This window comes from Pungitius pungitius, chromosome 14, assembly GCF_949316345.1.
Source record: "Pungitius pungitius chromosome 14, fPunPun2.1, whole genome shotgun sequence".
NCBI lineage: Eukaryota > Metazoa > Chordata > Actinopteri > Perciformes > Gasterosteidae > Pungitius > Pungitius pungitius.
This window is the reverse complement of record NC_084913.1, coordinates 11,207,717-11,227,245: the sequence shown is the minus strand read 5'-3', so window position 1 is coordinate 11,227,245 and position 19,529 is coordinate 11,207,717. Positions and strand designations below refer to the sequence as shown.

Here is a 19,529-nt window from a genome sequence, read left to right as displayed (position 1 = left end):
AACTTCACTTCAGTATTGACAAATACACATAAAAGGAATCAATAACTAGAGATAAAATCCCTTCTGACCTCACCAGAGTTACAGAGCCCTGACTTCACACCGCATCATTTAATGGCCTTTACAGCATTAACAGGATTTTTTGTATTTAGGTTGTTTTGAGATGGGAACGTCCTTTTCTTACTCTAAATCTTTTCATGTTTACTGCAATTCAAGTAATTCTGCATTTACTGGTCTTTGCTGTACTTTCACACCAGCCTCTTATTACTACTGACTCGACTTCTACTCCTACATGGGAAGACGTACAGCAAGCTCGATGAGATTTATACAAGCATTCAACTTTAAAGAAGATAGTAAGGCATCGATTTAAAAAGAGTTTTCAAAGCAGTTTAGTGCTTATTTCAAAATCTTTTAATTATGTATAATCACCTCGCCAAATTGCTTTTTCTGTTGGTTACTTTTTATTTACCTTGATCTGAATGTTGGGACTAAAGACAAAACGGTGTGGTCCTTGCAGCAGTCTGCAGCTCTATTGTGCCTCTTTGTGGTCACATGCATTTAATACAAGTTGTAGCCCTGTGCAGACTTCACACAAAAAAAAACTCATTTCCCAAATGCCCATTCGTTGCTGCCTCGCAGCCTTCAAAATAAAAGTGCCAGTCGTACCACGCTCAGCGTAAAACGGATGTCAACAAAAGTTTTATTTTGAAGAGTTCCAGCGGAAGTCTGAACGCTTATCGGCCCCCGTGAAGTCATTTGCACAGTGCCCCCCCTCCCCAGGTCCTCCAGGGACAACCCCAGAGACACTCGGTGCAGCCTGCACAGTCCGTGTGATCGGTGTCAGTCGGTGAGGCGCGAGATGAGGCTGCTTCCAGCTGCCGTTACTCTGTCCCTGACGGTGGCCCTCGCGTACTACGTGTACATCCCGATGCCCGATGCCATCCAGGAGCCGTGGAAGCTCATGCTGCTGGATGCAGGATTCCGAGGCACGATGCAACTGGTGAGAGAAAGAGCAGATGTTTTAGTCACTGGGGCTGTGCATGTGCTGCAGGTGGCAGGGAGCCCCTCGAGCTGTGGTTATGGTTTGATCTGCACAAAATAAAGGCTAATATGTGTAGGGCAGTTGTTTTCCACGTGAAAATGGTAAGTGGCATGTACTGCATTGCCCCCTGTATTGGTGGCAAAGACACAGCACTGTGACACACAGGTTGGACTTTGATCCTCCAAACTTAAGCCATGTGTTGAATAATATCACAGCCAACTTTAGCTCAGTCATTTTATTGCAGATGTCATCACATGTACAGCGCCGTAAACATCATGCCCTGAAACATCTTAACACTGTGTTCTGTTACTGAGAGTGTCTACTCTTTATTGGAAAGTATTTTTGTAGCAGCAGTGCATTTGCGCCTTGGTTGTGAAACAGGACTAATCTGTTGCAATGTAGCCACCATGGAGTTGAGTGCAAGGACAACCACGTCCTCGCCTTCACCTTTGCTCTATATTTTGAAATTGGCACTGCAGGTGAAGGGAGGAAGAAGCTCTAATTTTGTAACACTACACTGTAATAAAAAAGTCTGTTCCTGCCTCTTGCGCTGTGACATTGTAGGTTTTCAGAGAAATGTTTTATCTGTTTCCATACATTGTGGTACCGACCCTCCATCAGAAAACCAACAATTCAGCCTTAGAAATTGTTTCCACCAATGTAGTTATGGAACGTTGTAGAGGTCGTGACTCGGTGTAGCTGACCGGTGCTGAAATCCCCCCCCCCCCCCCCCCCCCCCCCGCCTCTCTGCTGGCCTTGGTTGAACCAGACTCTTGAGACAGTCTGGGAGGTTTGTGGGGAGGAGGGCAGACATACTGAGACACACCAGTAAGATACAGTGCAGAAGGACAGAGGGGACTAGGTGAGACAAAAGGTTTCATAAGTCCCTGCCAAGAGACAAATTTATCCTGCTGCTTCCGCTATTCGCCCTAAATATGTCTCCAATGTCTCCTCTGTCTTCAGGCCTCCTTGAAGGCTTGGCTGGGCTTTGACAATTACATCACGTCAATCCGCCGGTCCACAGCGGGTTTTGACGACATAATGGAGGGGCTGCTGAGTCCCCAGTCCGGCGGAGGGGTCATGCCCGGAGTCAAAGTCAGCGACATCACTTTCGCCGGCGTCCCGGTCCGTGTGTACGAGCCCCCAGCCGGAGGCGAGGGTCACCTGAGGAGAGGCCTGATGTTTATCCACGGGGGAGGCTGGGCCCTCGGCACTGGGAGTGCGTACGGACATTTCTGCTGTTTTTAAATGCAAATAGAAGGATTTAAGTCTTGAAATGAACACAGTAAATGGTCAAGAATTGAGAAGCATTTCGCACATAATCACAAATGTGTTTTTCACAGCCCTTTATTCATTTGGAAGAAGTCAAGCTTTGTTATTATGTTATTATTCACATGTATTCAAAAAGTACAATTATAAACGGAACATTAAGACCTTAAATTTTGCCTTTTGAAATCGATTGACCAACCGAAGAGATTGCTCATATGTCTAAGTTGCAACTTGTGCTTTCCAAGTTCCCTTCCGGTGATACTTAAGTGATAGATTTGATTAATTCAGCTGCAAAATATTTCATGTTCCCTTTTCCACACTCCTCTCCCTCTCACTTCCTCAGAGAGGGGCTCGTATGATACGATCAACCGGATGCTGTCTGACGAGCTCAACACTGTCGTGGTCTCCGTTGAGTAAGTGCCTCACACCAACTTGCTATTGCTACATGTCTCTGCTCATAGAGACAAAAACACGCCTTCAGAAATAAAAAAGCACATTCGACAGCTCTCTTCAGAGCCACAGACGATGTCATACAGGTTTTTTCAGTCGTTCTCCTGGAGAAAAGTGAATTTATCTGCATGTGTCAACTGCTTACAGTCACTATTGTGCAGTGAATGATCATTTGCCACCGATGCCTGTGTAGGTATCGCCTGTATCCAGAGGTGCACTTTCCAGTGCCCTACTTAGACTGCCTCGCTGCTGCCAAGCACTTCCTGTCCCCAGAGGTCCAGGCCAGGTACGCCATCGACCCCGAGCGCGTGGCTGTGGCAGGTGACAGTGCCGGAGGAAACCTGGCTGCCGCGGTTGCTCAAGAGGTAAATACCCATCAGTCCCGCTGTAGCAATGCAACAGGATTCAAATATCAGAAGATGGAGGGCTTATGTTTTTTATTTTTATTTTTCTAGATTTCCTCAGATGAGACCATGAGTGCGACATTCAGCGTTCAGGCGCTGATCTACCCGGTGCTCCAGGCTCTGGACTTCAACACGCCCTCCTACCTGCAGAACCAAAACATACCCATCCTCTACCGGCCCCTCATGGTGCACTTCTGGCTGCAGTACCTCGGCGCTGACCTCTCCCTCCTGTCCCAGGCGCTGGCCAACAACCACAGCTCCTTGGAAAACCCCAACCTCACCCCGGAGCTGAGGGCGCGTCTAGACTGGACCGCCCTCCTGCCGCCGAAGCACAAGCGGGACTACAAGCCTCTGATTCCCAAGAAGGGTTCCCAGGGGACATGGAAAGAGGTGCCGGGCCTGCTGGACGTCAGGGCGTCGCCACTGCTAGCAGGGCCAGAGGTCCTGGCGAAGTGCCCCCGAGCGTACGTCCTGACGTGCGAGTACGACGTGCTGAGGGACGAGGGCCTGATGTACGCACGGCGCTTACAGGACGCGGGCGTCTCGGTGACCAGCGACCATTACGAGGACGGCTTCCACGGATGCTTCAGCTTTATTACCTGGCCAATGGAATTTGACGTGGGGAAGAGAGCGCTGAGGGGTTACCTCGACTGGCTGCAGAACAACTTGTAGGAGCGTGTGTGCGTGCGGGGGTGAGTGAGCGGGTGAAAGGGTGTTTGTGGTTGCATGCATTATGTTTGTTTCACTGCTTCATCAAGCAGAGACTTGTTAAGGGCTAATACACGTTATTTCGGTCTTCAAAAGAAAAGCTCAGGGCCCTCATGTTCTTGCAGATAGACACACAGTCACGTGACGTATGAAGGTCTGGTAGCGGTGAAAGGGCAGATGTGTTGACCGTAACATGGCTTACATTGTGACCAGCTTACAAAAATACCTTAAAATATCTAGACTTGAAAAAGCTTTGCACCTGTGTAATAGATAAGCAATGAATCTGCTTCCACTGCGGTACACGTACCTTCACTGATTTTTATTCCCACAACACATGAGCAATATATTTCACATGTTATTGGTTTTATACTCAACTTTTAGAATGAAACCCACAAAAATAAAAGTCAGCAGTAACTCAAACTGTCTGTTGCACTTAAGAAAAATAAAGACAAGAAATGTGATAATGCAAAGTTCCTCCTCCACCAGTTTGGTCTGAAATGTCAACATTGGATTTATTGGTGTGTTTCGCAACGACCGTGGTGACGTCCGCGACTGCATTTATGTTTGTGAATTTTCAGTTAAATGTTTTTGTCAGACTGGTTCACATGCACACCATTCATTTGTAATAACTTTTGTGACCTGTGAACTTTGAAATATCTAATCAGAATTGCAATTTTCTCAATTTATTTTTCTGAAAAATACTTGCTAAACGAATCATCCGCCTGAGCATTACTTTTTGCCAATTATTAACTGTTGTCCTGCCAACACGCTAAACTAAGACCGTGAACATGGTCAACAGTATCTGCTTAGCATGTTAGCATTAGCATTGAGCTCAGCAGCCAAGCTGCTTGCTGCCTGTAGACTCCTGTTGTAGTGAGAAAGAACAAAGTCATTACACAGATAACGTCTGCAAATTAAATATTTTTCATGAGGGTGTCAACTGACCTTCTTGTGGGCTTTTTGTGTGTGTTCAACCAGCTGTGGTATACACCCCATGCTTGATAATCATTATGTAATAATCACATTGTGTTCTGTTTAATGGGCGTTGCATGTCCCTAATAATGTCCATGTTTTGCCCTAAACTGATTTAAAGTAACATGCAGGACACCCGAAGTGCAAAGTTATCAAATTTGGGACACATACAGTACTTCCCGTCTCTGCTGCTTACTATTGTGCTTTTTGAACAAACTGATGAATAAAAAGAGTCAAGTCATTCTTACAAATTGTTCTCTGCTCGTCATTCTTTCTTTCAGGAACAGTTATGCATCATCAGCCTGTGATGTTCAATATATGCAATTTGATTTTGTTACTCATTTCCCAGAATGTCTATTAACAACCACCAGAGTAAAAACGTGAATGTTGAGAACAACTCGCCAGAATTTGGTAAACACACAATACAACGTATACATTTGTACTATTGTACTATTTGAATTTGAACATAGATTTAAAGACAAACCAAAAAACAAATGCCAGATATTTGAACTAAAAAAAATTTCAGGGCCTGTGTTGATCACACTGATATGGTTATAATGTGCCAAGTATACGTATTACTTACTGTGTTAATGGCTAGTCACAAACAGGCCGATACTAATCAGTAAGAAACAAAGTCAAACACACACACACACACACACAGACTCATAAAAGAGACATTTCAATACAGCAGAAGGTGGCTTTGTTGAGATAGCTTTGAAATAGTTGAATCGCGCTGTGTGTGTACTCCACATTGCTATCACAAGGGAACACAAAGACCCTCCCAGGGCTCCAGCATTAGCCCCAGCTCTCTTTTATTTTCAAAATCAGAAATATTGTTTCTTTTATACTATTTTCTGTTGTCCTCGTTTTATTCTTTTGGGATTTTCTTGTCTATTTGTAAACCTGTGTTCCAGACCGGAGTTAAAGCCAATTCTAATTGACTAAACTGACTAAAACCAGCAGCAGGTATAATCTGTGCAACAACCCCCTCTACTGGACTGACATGAACAAGCACCTTCTGTCGTCTCAATCCAACACACAGTCCGTAATCTCAGGTGTGGAGTGAGGGACATAAAGCTCTTCGCATCCTCGTAAATCCTTCACCAGGGCGTCCGTGTCCTCTCTGAACCCTCCATCCTCTCTCCAACGTACCAGTCAACAAAGGAAACTGTGTTTAACTACTCTACATAATATATAAAATGAATAGGACATTCATGCACAGAGCACAGTATTATATTCATACAATACTGTATTACCTACTTTGTTACATCAATAGAACAATATTGGTCGTGCAGTGATCTTTGTGTAAACTAATATTATTCTACATATTATGGTGTTTTTGTATATTTTCTATTGGGTGTATTGTTGTGAAAAGAAAATATATATTCTGAAAACATGGATCTTATCTGTCTGTTTTTGTGTTGAGGCACTTTAACACTCATATGTGTGCTACGTTCACACAGCCTCCCCCTGATGGTCCGGGTTGACACACTAAGTCACTGGCAACCGTTTGCGTGCAATTGTGCTGCTGTGGCGTTTTTCTTTTGCACTTTGGTCTTTGTTTCATAAACGAGACAATGAGCAGCTGTAGTGCTAAGTTGGGAATTTAGGGAGATTCCATGACTTTACGGAGAGGAACGTGGGGAGGAGAATCCTCAGGGGAGGGAAAGGGAGTGGAGAACAGAGCAGGGTGGATGGTGTGTGTTCTGTCCTTTAAATCTATCACACTGTAGGCCTATATACGTCTTCTGGCTGTTACTCAAGCTTTTTCTTCAGGGGGAAACTGCTTTCTTTTCCAGAGACGCAGCAATTTACCGCATGCTTTCCTGTTTCCAATTGTTTTTGTAACCGATTTCAGATTTAGGGTTTGGAAAATGGTTTCACCAGAGTCACAGAGTTCAACGACGTCACAGTACTGTTCCTCACAGAGAGACAGCAGCTTTTGAGGATTTTGGGTGCTGACCAACATTTGTTCTAGCTTTTTTTTCCAGGGCTCTAAAGTTGCAACCCTTCACATGTTTACATTTTATATTTGTATAGTTGTCATTGCAGTGACTGATTTGAATCGCCTTCCCACGCCGGAGGGATTCACAGGAAAGAATGCGGCGTTACTTTTTGGTCATTTTGTCTCATCGATATTAGCAGGACTAAAGCCTGTCAGGAAAGGCTCCATGTGGACATGTGTGACTAAGGTCAAAGGCCGCTGGCAGGTCGGATCCAAGAGGAAGAAATAACAAGGACCTGATTAAAAAAAATTAAAAAAACTGAGTATGCATGTGTGTCTCTTTGTGTGTTTTGCCATGTGACGGCAGACAGGCATGTCTCTCAGGGTGTCACCTTCCCCGCCCGGGGGCCAGACAGTCTTCAGGTAACACTCATCTCCACCACTTTGCTCCGACAAGCCTGGGAATTTACGCACCTAAGGCAACACAGGAACCTCTGATCGCGTCTCTTCCGCATTTTGTGCTTTTCAAATCAGCTTTTCCCGTTCGCTCCGGTGGGGCTCTACATTCCTGGGTCAATGTTACGGCGGCCCGTGTGAGGTGTGAAGGTGGTGTTACACGTGCTCTGGCGCAGGTCTGTTTGATTTTCGCCGGGGTGGTGCACATCCAGGAGCCGTGAATTCTTTCGGCTCCACTCTCACTTCCTCCCACTCACAATGGAGCAGGGGTGAGAGGTGAAGGAATGAAAGTAAAGGAACCCGCATGAATCACCGAAGGTTAAGCTCTGCAGATTGAATGACTCCCCTGGGACGAATGCTACTTCGGCCTACACATAGGAATACACAATGGCAGGTCATTTGGCACTGTAATCGAATGGCATTCACTTAGCTCACCACACAATTGCAGGAAAGAGAGGGGGGAAAAATGCATTTCTTTTCCTTCTCACTGTTCAGATGCTGATTATGTGCTTTCTACGCTCGAGTGCTTTAGGTCATATGACAACATGCCATTGGTTTGTTTTTTTTAGCAGCAGCCACTAATGAGGTCAATATTGTTATAAATAAAAACGTTAAGTCAGGCACAAAACGCTAAGTATCTTCATAAAACACAAAACTTCTTAGCACTGAGTGTTTCCAGAGCCTTCCCGCTCACAGCGAAATGCCTCAGTCGACAAAGAGGTTAAAGTTGCCTTCAGCGGTCCTAAAGTCATAAAAAGAACTAGCACTGCATTGATGTCTTTCTGGTGGAAAGTTATTAAATACAATATTAATGAGCCCCGTTATAAATTGTGAAAGATGTTGGGCTTGAAGTGGAACGAAGAAACTTTCAAGCAGAGAAGAGTAAACCTTGTCTAAAACTTCTGCCTTTAACGAGCATCTGCTGCACATAACTGGGCCTGCAGGATCCTACACGCCATTAAAAGAAGTTCTGTTCAGAACACAGAACACACATCTCCTTATTCTCTACTCAGACATCAGTCACATGTATGTTCAGATTTGATACATTTTTCAGGAGGCTTGTTAATTCAAATATTGCTTAGAATTAATTTTATACTTTAACAGTCAAACACACATTAAGTGGGTTTTTTCAGGATATTTATACAACTAAGTAACATCCTTAATTATATAAATACTTGGAAAAAGGTCCAAATTATAATTATTATCGTTCAGGTTGTAAATTAGCACCCAACGCATGTTGAGTGCTAATATCCGACGGCATCTGAAAGCCTCACGAAGTTGCACTTGCAACAGTATGCCCCCAGCTCACTTCACTGTACAAGCAGTGAAGCAGTGACGTCTTGAGGCTGTTCATTCATCCTCCCTCCCTCCCTCCCTCCCTCGCGGAGCAGGCTTGCAGCGGAGCCTGACCTGACTCGTCCTCCCTGCTGGAAGTGACTCTCGCTCCTCGGAACTTTCCTCGGGTGCCGCCGCACGGTGAAGTGAAATGAAATGGCCGTTTCTCTCTCCCTCCAGAGTCTGGGGCTCATCCTGCTCGCAGCGATCCTGCTGCAGACCATCGCGGTGGCCGTCAGCTTCGTGTACTTCAACAAGGTCCTGAGCACGGTAAAATACCAGTAGGGCTAACATATTAACGCATTAAACTGGACTGCTGCTTCATAGAAGAAAAGGGATAGTGGACAAAGTTGACTTTAATAACTGCACATCTGTATGCTGGTGTGACGTGTACTTTAATCGGATACTATTTCGGGGACACAATTGTTACGTTAGCGGTACGAATAAAAAGGAGTAAGACGTTGGAATTATGAACGCGGCTTTCGCCGTCAACTCACTCCGTGACGTTCAGTGACGTCGGCAGGCTAGTTGTTGTACAAGTCTTGTACAACTTTATCGAAAATTGTCATGAAGTGGTCGTTGTGAACGTTAATAATCTGCTAGAGGTGAGACATTTTGGAGAGCATATTAACCAAAACAACGGCAGGATTTTTTTTTCTTCTTTTTTTTGTGACACCCAAAGGCAACATAATCCAGCTCTGACACTATGAGAGGTTGACTGATCCGGTGCTGAGCTCTGATTGGCTGAGTGACCGCAGAACGCCCACCTCAACTAGCACACACACCTTTGACCACATGGAGTTAATTGCATCCACCAATTGGCATCCACCTGTATCATTGATCTGCATTTTGCTTAATAACTAAGGCACTTTATTACTCTGACAAAAATATGCGTTTACACTGAAAGGATTATGCTGCCATTACATTGATCTTTGTACAGCTGCACAAAATAAATATTCAAAAACTACTCCAGGTGTGGTACTATGCAAACAGTCAATTAATTAACAATCCAATTGGTTGCTTAATACATTTGTATTAGCCGTTTTGAAGTCTCAAATGTAAATTGTATAAAAAAAGTTTCTGCATTTAATTCAGGAAATAATGAATAGAAGAATGGCCTATTTTCAATTGTGTGTCTTGCCTTTCAATATGTTGACAGATACAGGAGACTTTCTCCCGCAGCAGCGTGTCCTGTCTGATGAACGAAAATCTGCGCTCTGACGTTGAGAATTCATCGAAGGAAAAGAAGGGCGATCCCTGCTGGCAAGTTACGCAACAGCTCCACCACCACCTGGAGAAGGTTTTTCTTTATTTCATATATTTTTTGGTCTCATCTGTTTTTTGATTTGTGATCCCTGATTGCAATATTGTATGTGCACATTTATTTTGTTAAAATTAAAGGTGCAGCGTGTATAATTTGGTGACATCCAAACTTGCAAAAACACATTTTCTGGTGATTTATATTCCATGCTGACGAAAGATCCCTTTTAAATCCTTCACTCTGTTCCTTTTTAAGACACTAGTGGCCTTTTCTTCACAGAAAAATCCACACTACATATCAAATTTCAGTCTAAATCACGTACAAATGACGCAACTCTGCAGCTCCTCTAAATCGCATGGACCGAACTGATTGAAGTACGTGATAAAGGGCCCGGTTCTCCTCGAGGTTCCCTCCCCTCAGAGGGAGGCGTCCTTACTGCCGTTGCTGTCGGGGATACGTTTTGATTGCCTTGAGTGACCTGCTTTTTACGAGAAGTGTCTGTGATTTGACACTTTATAAATAAATCTGATGTGACTCACCCAAAAACAAACACTGTTATTACAGGTCATGAGTAATGGGCCTGACAAGACCTCTGATGAATTGCAGAATGTTTATGATCTAAAGATGCCTAAAAAGGCATTAAAACGGAGGAGGTCAAGATGCTTGACACTGCCCTCCCAGCCACTCTCTCTTTTCCCTGCTCTTTTCTTTCTAACTCATAGGGGTGTTTTTCTTTCAGACGATGGCTGACCGATTCCAGAAAGAGATTTCTACTGCTATGAGAAGTGAGAACAATGCCTCCATTGATTATCAGTTACTTCTAATCTACTAACCCTCTGGCTTTTTACAGCAAAAATCCCCTATTTGTGTTGCTTATCTGCATGTGGTGTCACAGATGAAATGACAGGAGCGGTGCCTTCCCTGACTGCCGGGGTCCCTCTTCCTAAAGTTGCCGCCCATGTGACCGGTGTCGTCTCGTCCACTGAGCCTCCAACTGCGGACGGTGAGGATCCTTTAATCTAGCGGGGGGGGGGGGGGTAAACATCCAGGGCGTGCACCTGGTGGTTTTTGCTCCCGAGCCTGAGAGGACTGTGTTGCGTCACCAAAAACGGTCACGTGCCAGAGGTTAGGAAAGTGCTTCAAGGCTTCTCAGGCTTCTCCCAGATTCAGCAACGTCTTTTTGTTTGTCAGAACATGCAGATGTGCAGCTGCTTCCGCCTTGCACAATGCCGCGTGGTTATCATTCAATATCTCATTTTTCCTTCGGTCGGATGTTACTGATGCAGTATCTTCAGAAAAGTATTAGCCCGTCCCAAATAGAATTAGCATGCATTGGTGTTTGTCACACCGTCTGTTTTAGATCCAACAGTCAATCTCTTTTCTATACTACACGTTTTGGCTTTAAATGGAATGTCTGGTAATGTTTTGTATTTTTAATGAGCTGTGTTAGAACACGTCCCTTTGCCACAGCGCTGAACTGGGTGACAAGTTTCTTCATTATAATAAACATGGCAGAGTAGTTTATTTTTTAGTCTATCCCACATACAATGTTCACGTAAATTCTTATTGACGAACCAAATGTGTTTTAGTCTCTCTTGATCACAGTCCTCGACGGAAAAACAATGGCATTCGTAGAAAATAAGAAAATAACGGTCAACTTTATACTTTCTTCTTTGAATATCAGTGCCTGGTTACACTCGAATGGTTCACTCTGCGACTCTTAAATGATACGGCATCATAGTGAATGGCCTTAATTGCTGCGAAATGATTTCTATATTGTATAATTGTGACATTAAGGCCGCAACAGAAATCCTCACTGTGGGTGTGTTTCCTTGCTGTTGCAGTCCCACGGAGGAGCAGGGGCTACCTGGGGGAGCGAATCTGGGAGTGGGAGGGCCAGAGAGGTCTGTCCTTCCTGCAGAACATGGAGCTGAGGGGAGGAGAACTGCTGGTGCCCCGAGCAGGCCTCTACTACATCTACGGCCAGACCTACTTCAGACTGCCCTCCTCGGGGGAGACGGAGGGGCAGGAAGAAGAAGCCCAGCTTGTCCAGTACATCTACAAAAAGGTTCGGCTTTGTGCAGAAAATAGTTCATCTAATAGTTGTTAGTCAAGATCTTAAATAATAAATGTCAGAGTGACTTTGAATGCACCAGAAAGATGTAGTTGGTGTGACTCAATTCTCTCCGTAATGTGATAATATGTTTAGGAAAGTTCTGATATTGTTTTTGTGGTCATGACCCACAGATGAGTTCCTATACGGTGCCCATCCTGCTGATGAAATCCTCTCGGAGCGCCTGCTGGCCTCGGGGTCCGGAGCCCGGTCTCTTCTCTCTGCATCAGGCCGGTACTGCCTTCCTGCAGCCGGCTGACCGCCTCTTCATCACCGTCAGCAATGCCAGCGCCATGGAGATGGACGGGAGGGCGAGCTACTTTGGGGCCTTCCTCGTGGGCTAAAGGGAGAAAACCATCCCCGGGATAAGATGTACCGGATGGTGGGGTGGCTTGCTACAGACATCGATAGAAGTGACTCAAAAATCTGCTCAGTCATTTGAGCAGCTGCCTCGAACAGGATTGGAGAGGAAGACTTCTTTTTCAGCGACTAAGGAGATGATGAAATGTCTCATCCACAAAATTGCCAGGGACAGGGAGAAGAGCCACTCACTGTGTATTTACTCCAGCTGACGCAGGATTCACATTCTGTTTAGCACGAGTAAACAGAACACAAGTATTACACGATGCATTCACAGTACTCTGCATTTGGTCTAGGACATGCTGTAGATCAAATGTTGTACCCTCTTGTGTTAAGGACTTCTAACAGATCGAGTTGTCTCCCACGTGAAATGTCGGGACAGTTCATTTATGAAAAATAGGTTGTATTTTAAAATTCAACAATATGCTGAATGTTCAGTGTTATAAGTGAGGCTTCCTTCTGGCTTAAAGTACTTTTGAATTTCCTTTGAGCTACGTCGTGACGTAGATCATGTTTTCCTGTGACTTCAAAGAGAAGCACTGGTGTCGTGTGAATGGACTGTTATTTACATTACATTTACACTGCTATATCCAATGGATACGTGCACAGTTGTTATATGCCTTCAAAGTTGGATAAATATTTTAGGATATTCAGATTTAATGAAAGAAATCTACTTTTCCAAAGTGTTGATGTTTTTTTATGTGGTTGGTTAATGTGTGGGGAACGGTCTGCATCTTGAGTCAAACATGTCCTACACACAAAAAGACACAAAACTGAAAAAGTAAAAAACTATCATTTAATCCATGTTGTAATACATTTCCATATTATGGCAGTGAATGTTTCAGCAATAAGAGTCACTCCTCAAACAAGAGTTTTGTACATAAGAAAAAAAAAAAACGATACTCAAAACTAACTAGGGTTCAAGTAATGCCCAAAAAAGAAAAAAACAACTTACACAGGAAGATAGATCGTATTTGCTGATCACGCTGTAATCCCCGGCTACTTCTTGGTCTATGAGTGGAGAACCAAGGTGTTTGTTTGGTCAGCCTGATTCCTCCCAGTCTCTTTTTGGTCACCACGACTGGACTGACAAACATGTTGTAGTTACAGTAAACACAAACACGGACAATACACAGCCTCTCAAGTTATAGGAGGGCTTCAAGGTGCTTCAAATAAAAGACAAAAAAGACCGTGGTACCAAATCTCAAACACTTGGTATCAAAAATAGTCTCTCAGTTAGTCTCTAATCATTTGGGACACTACAACTGGGGCGGGAAAATGCACACACAAGATATTTTGTCTTGTTAATGACAATCTATGGCTTCAGTTTATCTAAACACTCAAGTCATGTACAATCCCATAAAGGTGTAATATTTTAGAAGACAGTCGTTATATAGTCCGTATACATGGCAATACTGTAAACAACTGTGCACGAAAGCCGGGAGGCTCCTTGTTGGTGCTCCTATTGCTATGGTAACCAAGAATGGTTTTAGTTGTGATTTGGCCAATCAAGTGCTTACAACCCAACATCCACCTCCCCACTGAATTTCAGCAAATCTCAGCAGGCGCATTTAAACATACACACTCACACACACACACACTTGCATGCACAGAAACTGGAGCCAGCCAAGTGCTTTGACATTATCTTGCTGCCTGTACAATGCCTGCATCAGTCAAGTTCATTAAGACAAATTCGTTATCAGCCTGACAGTACTCGGATTGAGTGAGTTAATGAGATAGAAAAGGCATAGAGTCTTGTGTGGGACATAACTTCTCCATAGATTAGTCACAAGATTCATTCACAATTAAGGTGTGAACACATACAGGCTTAAGGGTTAGTAAGGGCCGTCCTGATACCAATGATGCATTTCTTAGATACACATGGAGGAATACTCTAACACGGAAAATGCGGTGTCCGGTGATGGTATATTATGATGCAGTTTTTTGTTATCATTTTGCACCAAAAATCACACATGCGCACACTGAAATCTAAGATGGTGCGCACACACACCAACAAACACAAAATCGGGTCTGGGTTCCTATTGCCTCTAACAGTATGTCTGTGGTCTAAAAAAAAAAAAAAGCACCTCTGGAGTACAGAACAGCCTTGGAAGTGAGTATAAATGTTTAACTACAGACAGGTAACGACACACACAGGCACAAAACAGGAGGCTTTGGCACACCCATGCGAGTCTGACTGGTCAGCATTTTCCAACACAGAAGGAGAGCGGGTTACAGAACAGGACAGACCCATAGCTGCCTTGTTGCCTCCCCTCTGGTCATGGGGAGGTACAGGTTGTCTGACAGATACAATAATCAGCCGTCACATTCGATCAGCATGGAGCGGTCTGTTTTTGGAGTCCCAGCCTCTCATCCAATCAGCAGCTCCAGGCTGTCCTCGTAGCTGGGCTCTTGTGGCGGGCTGGGGGACAGAAAGCTTGTAGTCACGGGGCTCCCAGTTGCTGTGGCGACATTGAGGAGGGTGTTAGTGCGGATGCTGGTGGTTGCCGGGTTGCGGAGTGCGGCGGCCGCGGTGATGCTGGTGAGGTTGATGCCGAGGGTGAGACGCGTCTGCTCCAAGGCTTTCTCGGGCACGGCGAAGGCCTCTAGCTTCTTCTCCCCGTTAGCCATGTAGGAGTTCTGGCAACCTCGACAGATACAATCCAAGCACGCCTGAGGAAGAAGACCAAGACTAGTTAATTGAAATGATTTCCACATCACACACAGGAGCTAGATTTTGTTTACCAATCATGGCTATCTAGAAATCCAAATAACTTTGACAGTTCACTAAAACTATAATCTACCAATTTGAATTCCCTTTAGTTATGCTCTTGAACCACACAATAATGCTACGGTACTTCTGATGAAATAGACTAATGTAGCTTGCAGTTAGTAAAATCCAATGAAAAAATAAATACCTTTCGGTTCGAATAGCAGGGACAGCGTTGGCCCCTGCATGTCAGTACAGATGGATTCTGGGTGGCCCTGCCACACTTGCAGCCCTTCTTCTCTGCAGGCTTCTTGTATGGGGGCCGAACAGGAGCCGGGGGCACAATGCAGCCTGCCATCAACCGCTGGTCCTTGCTTCCATCCTTGGTCTTGGGGCCTCCACCGCTGCGTGCCTTCGCATGGGGCTTCTTAAGGCCCGCATCAACATGCTTCCTGGCGCCTTTATTGTGGTTCGGCGCAGGCCGACTGAGCTTCGGGGGCGCCCCGTTAGGAAGGGACGAGTATGTGTGTGCTGGTACAGTTAAGGAGGGTGTAGGTGGTTGCATGTATAGTGTCTGAGAAGGGTTTGGAGTGTGTGAATGTGAGGAAGGGCCCTGTAGGATGGAGGCGATAGGGAGGGGCTTTACCTTTTCCCTATCGCTCTCTGAACGAGAGCGTTTTCGTTTAAGGCGGACTGGCGGGGGCTTGGAGGTTGGAGGAGGATCAAAAGACGCGTGGATGTGAGCACCGTGACTGGCCACTGTGTTAGTCCTGTCCGTTTGGATCTGCGTGTAGTTGTGAGTTGCGTCTAGCTGTATGTACATTGGCGCGTGTGCTCTGTCCGTGGCTATGTGTGCGTGAGTGTGCATACGTTCCGGCTGTGTATAAGGAGTATCTCGACCAGGTTGAAGGGGATCCAAAGTCTGCAACACCTCCTCCACACTGAGAAGCAACACCTCCCCCTCCTCCAGCTCCCTGCTGCCAGATTGCCCATCCCTGAGTGAGCACACAGTGCCTGGAGTTGGGGTTAAAGGTCCAGTGGTCAGACTCACTTCCAGACCACCGCAGCCAGTACTAGACACAGACAGGTCTACCTGTGACTGCTCCTCTACCAGCTCGCATACTTCCAGCTCCGGAGAAGAAGGAGCGAGGTCCTGCAGCACTTCCCCGTTACATTCCTGTGGTCCATTGGAACGAGGAGGGTCCGAGGAGGAGCTCTGGGGTACAGCTGAAAGCTCTGCAGGAGCAGGTGGTGCCTCTGTCGGAGTGAGGGACTCCTGGGCCGATGGATTCACATTTTCCTGTGCTGGGCTTGGGTCTTCTGTCTCTATTTCATCTTCATTGGACATTAGCACCTCCTCTAGCAGGGCCATAACTTCTGGGGACCCTCCCACTCGGCTGGTGATGGATTGCAGTAACGGCGAATGGGTTACATAGAGACAGAGCTTCTTGTAGCATTGCACGAGCAAAGAGAGCCGTTGGTTCTCCTGGAAGCAGGAGAAATCCTTACAGCGACTGCACGGCGGCCTTATCTGCATCTTCTGGCCTTTACAGCCCGAGCAGACATAATGCTGACACTCTGCATGTGATGGGGAGAGGGGATCCTGGAGCAGTTTGCCTGAGACAAAGACGAGAGTGAGCTGTTAGTCCTTGTGTTTATCAATTGAATACGCCATTGTTCACCTCAATTGTTTCAGTACCGACTCATGCATTCCAAGCAGATGAAGAAAATCACCGAGTTTGATAACAATACTGACTAATCTGGGATTTAAATTGTTTCCATATGTTAAATGTCTGTGTTTTTCAGCTTTTAGTGAAACTCACAATGCTCACATGGATTATTTGTACTAATAACACCACCCAATTTATAGCTATGATTAAATATTGAATAAATGCACAAATGACTAAAACAAAAACAAATATTATATAATAATCAAAGGCTAGTCATTTTTGTCATATATCATTCTGTCAATCACCATTGCATATTTCCCGTGCAAGCTGTGCTGGGATTTATGTTAAACTAGCAAAGCCAAGGGAGTAAATAAAGCATAAATAGGAAACACATGGCTCTGCAGCAGACACAACAACGGAGTAGTCATCTGTTTCCCAGGAGGAGATGACTGGGGCTCAGCCTCGGTTGCTAAGGAGACCATCGAGAGCACGACAAATCCTGTCAACTAATGCGAACGCACGCACGCACGCACGCGCACACACACGAACACCTCCGTCGATATGAATAGTGAGGTGATGAAACACTCATTCATTTCATCAAAATTAAAACTATTTTGCAAAAAACAGCTGTTAACCTTCCACGAGGTTAGACAAAAAACAACGTTTTACGCGACCCATGTGCATTGCCATTATACGTTTTTATAGAAAGTATAAAATAATAATATAGTATAATAGAATGCTTACCACAGGCGAGGCATGCAATGGACTGTCGGAAGAAGGGCAGTAGCTTGTACATCTCTGCGAAGGTGTGAGGCTGCCGCGGGTCACACTGCAGCACGGCCCGGCTGGCGGACACGTACAGAGCGGTTGCCTTTACGGGGTTCATAGCAGTGCCCTCCGCAGACTCGGGGGGAAAGGAAATCCAGCCAGTCACTGCAACGAAGGCTATAGATAGCCAAGTCTCGGGGTGAACAGAGGAAATATAAGGTGGCCTGGTGGTGCAACAATCGGCCACTCCGGTGCGTCAGTGCAGGCACATGAATATTTCATAGAACAGAAACAGACAACGAATATGCTCAAGCGGTTCTCAATAAACGCGCTCAACCATAGCTGGCACTGCGGGAGGCTAACGTGAGCTAATGTTAGCTTCACCGGTTCGTGGTGGTTACTATTCACGAACCAGATCTTTCAGATCACAATTGAGGTTCCTGTTAATTAGGACCAATGAGACCCTTGGTTAGAATTACTCACATTCTCCCCAACGATGTCTACCGGCTAACAGTGAATTAAATGACCAGACCGTCCATTATCAAAGGGTTAGCATTATGCAGCTAGCATTAGCTTAGGACATCAGCCACACGAATGAAACAAGAAATTCTCAATGTTAGCCATAGAGCCCGTTTGCTATCGATCACGGTCTCCTGGTCGATACCTAGCGGAACGAAACGCTGCTCCTAAGATCACACATTTGTTTGGTTAGCAATAAGCTAACATATCCCAAGCGCGCACTTGATGTAAACAAAGCTAACCAGTTCGCGTTAGCATAGCAAGCCAAAATTAGCTAGAGAAAATTAAACCGTATCATTAAACCCCAATGTCCACTTTATGCCTTACGCGTCGGTGGGAAATGCAAGCTATAAATCGAAATCCTACTATTCTGATACGTTGTACAATAATACTTGGGGAGCAGCGACCGAAACATAGCTAACTAGCCGCTGCAAATGTATCAATCATTCGATTTTCCACTTTTCCTCGCATCAACCCCTCTCAACAGCCATGATCATCGCGCGAGAGTTCTCCTCGTTACCTTGGTAACCGCAGCGATCTTCTACTCTCTCTGCTCTGCGCACCTCACAGCGTCTTCATTCACACAATGCCAAGAAAAGAAGCAATTCATGTATTATTTCAAAAAGTAAGTGAGAAAATATGCCCAATCAATCAAATTCGATTATATATATTTTTTTATTCAGCTTTTACCACTTTTTGTTCCAGTTAATGTTATGTGGCTGTAAATCTTTGAATGAGTCGACTGCCCTGAATCATATATTTCAGAAGACCGCAGCTGAGTGATATAACTTTAAGAGATGTTGCATGTCTCTTAATATTCAGATCCAAAACAACAATTGTATTGTTGAACAATAAATTGCAGGTACCTAACTGCATGACGCCGCCATTATTGATTATAATAATATAATCACCATTGGCAGTGTGAAAAATCTTCTACCTATTCAACCTATCATCAACCTATCAACCTAGAATGATTTAATGCAAAAATGGGTATAGAAAATGCAAAACTAATCATTAGTTCAAAATTCAAACATTTACTGCAACACAAGGAGTAGTTGTAAATACAAGTTTAAGAATCTTATTTGTATTCTCCTCGCAGAAAATTCATTATAGTCTATGTATCCATGTATGTCGGTATCTGTTTACCTATCTTGAAAGAGCGCCACCAGGCCAATGGCACGACGTTGTGGCTGAAAACGGTACTGCATCTGATTGACGTTACACTTATTTGAAAAAATAACAGATCTATAGGTCTCACCAATCAACACATCAACTAATAACATACAATGTTATCTTCATAATAACACACACACACACGCATGGATGCACAGAAGGAATCAATAAAATATCCATTATCTTGTTTCCTTGTGTTTGAAGACAAGGTTAGAATAGTTTTTGTCCGTGAGCGGGTGTGTGTGAAGGAAATGAGGATTACTTGATATAAAGAGAGGAGGTCAAGCTTTCATTGATCATTTCGTGAAATAGTATCCCACTGTCTCTGGAAAAGAGCAACAATACAAACTCCCTGCTCGGATGATGGTTATTGTAAC

General features: G+C 44.7%; 3 protein-coding genes across 5 annotated transcripts; 2 read left to right on the top strand and 1 right to left on the bottom strand.

Annotated features, from left to right (window-relative positions):
* Positions 1 to 759: 759 nt before the first annotated feature.
* nceh1a (neutral cholesterol ester hydrolase 1a) lies at positions 760 to 4,537 on the top strand. The gene is made up of 5 exons (XM_037487159.2): positions 760 to 997; positions 2,003 to 2,258; positions 2,652 to 2,721; positions 2,952 to 3,123; positions 3,214 to 4,537. The coding sequence occupies exons 1-5, from the start codon at positions 857 to 859 to the stop codon at positions 3,832 to 3,834; spliced, it is 1,260 nt and encodes a 419-aa protein (XP_037343056.1). The 5' UTR covers positions 760 to 856; the 3' UTR covers positions 3,835 to 4,537.
* A 3,994-nt stretch (positions 4,538 to 8,531) lies between these two features.
* LOC119227889 (tumor necrosis factor ligand superfamily member 10-like) lies at positions 8,532 to 13,049 on the top strand. Of its 2 annotated transcripts, none has more exons than XM_037487076.2 (6): positions 8,532 to 8,848; positions 9,738 to 9,878; positions 10,579 to 10,624; positions 10,735 to 10,842; positions 11,684 to 11,907; positions 12,087 to 13,045. In XM_037487076.2, exons 1-6 carry the CDS (start codon positions 8,735 to 8,737, stop codon positions 12,294 to 12,296), a joined length of 843 nt encoding a protein of 280 aa, XP_037342973.1. In that variant the 5' UTR covers positions 8,532 to 8,734; the 3' UTR covers positions 12,297 to 13,045. The 2 variants fall into 2 exon arrangements, with proteins under 2 accessions (XP_037342973.1, XP_037342974.1); XM_037487077.2 differs by lacking the exon at positions 8,532 to 8,848 and adding an exon at positions 9,469 to 9,551 and having other exon boundaries at positions 12,087 to 13,049.
* Positions 13,050 to 13,094: 45 nt separating this feature from the next.
* msl2a (MSL complex subunit 2a) lies at positions 13,095 to 18,531 on the bottom strand. Of its 2 annotated transcripts, none has more exons than XM_062557340.1 (4): positions 18,500 to 18,531; positions 17,437 to 17,637; positions 15,231 to 16,639; positions 13,095 to 14,985 (listed from the first exon to the last, which is right to left on the bottom strand). In XM_062557340.1, the coding sequence occupies exons 2-4, from the start codon at positions 17,576 to 17,578 to the stop codon at positions 14,683 to 14,685; spliced, it is 1,854 nt and encodes a 617-aa protein (XP_062413324.1). In that variant the 5' UTR covers positions 17,579 to 17,637; positions 18,500 to 18,531; the 3' UTR covers positions 13,095 to 14,682. The 2 variants fall into 2 exon arrangements, with proteins under 2 accessions (XP_062413324.1, XP_062413323.1); XM_062557339.1 differs by lacking the exon at positions 18,500 to 18,531 and adding an exon at positions 17,944 to 18,489.
* Positions 18,532 to 19,529: the final 998 nt, after the last annotated feature.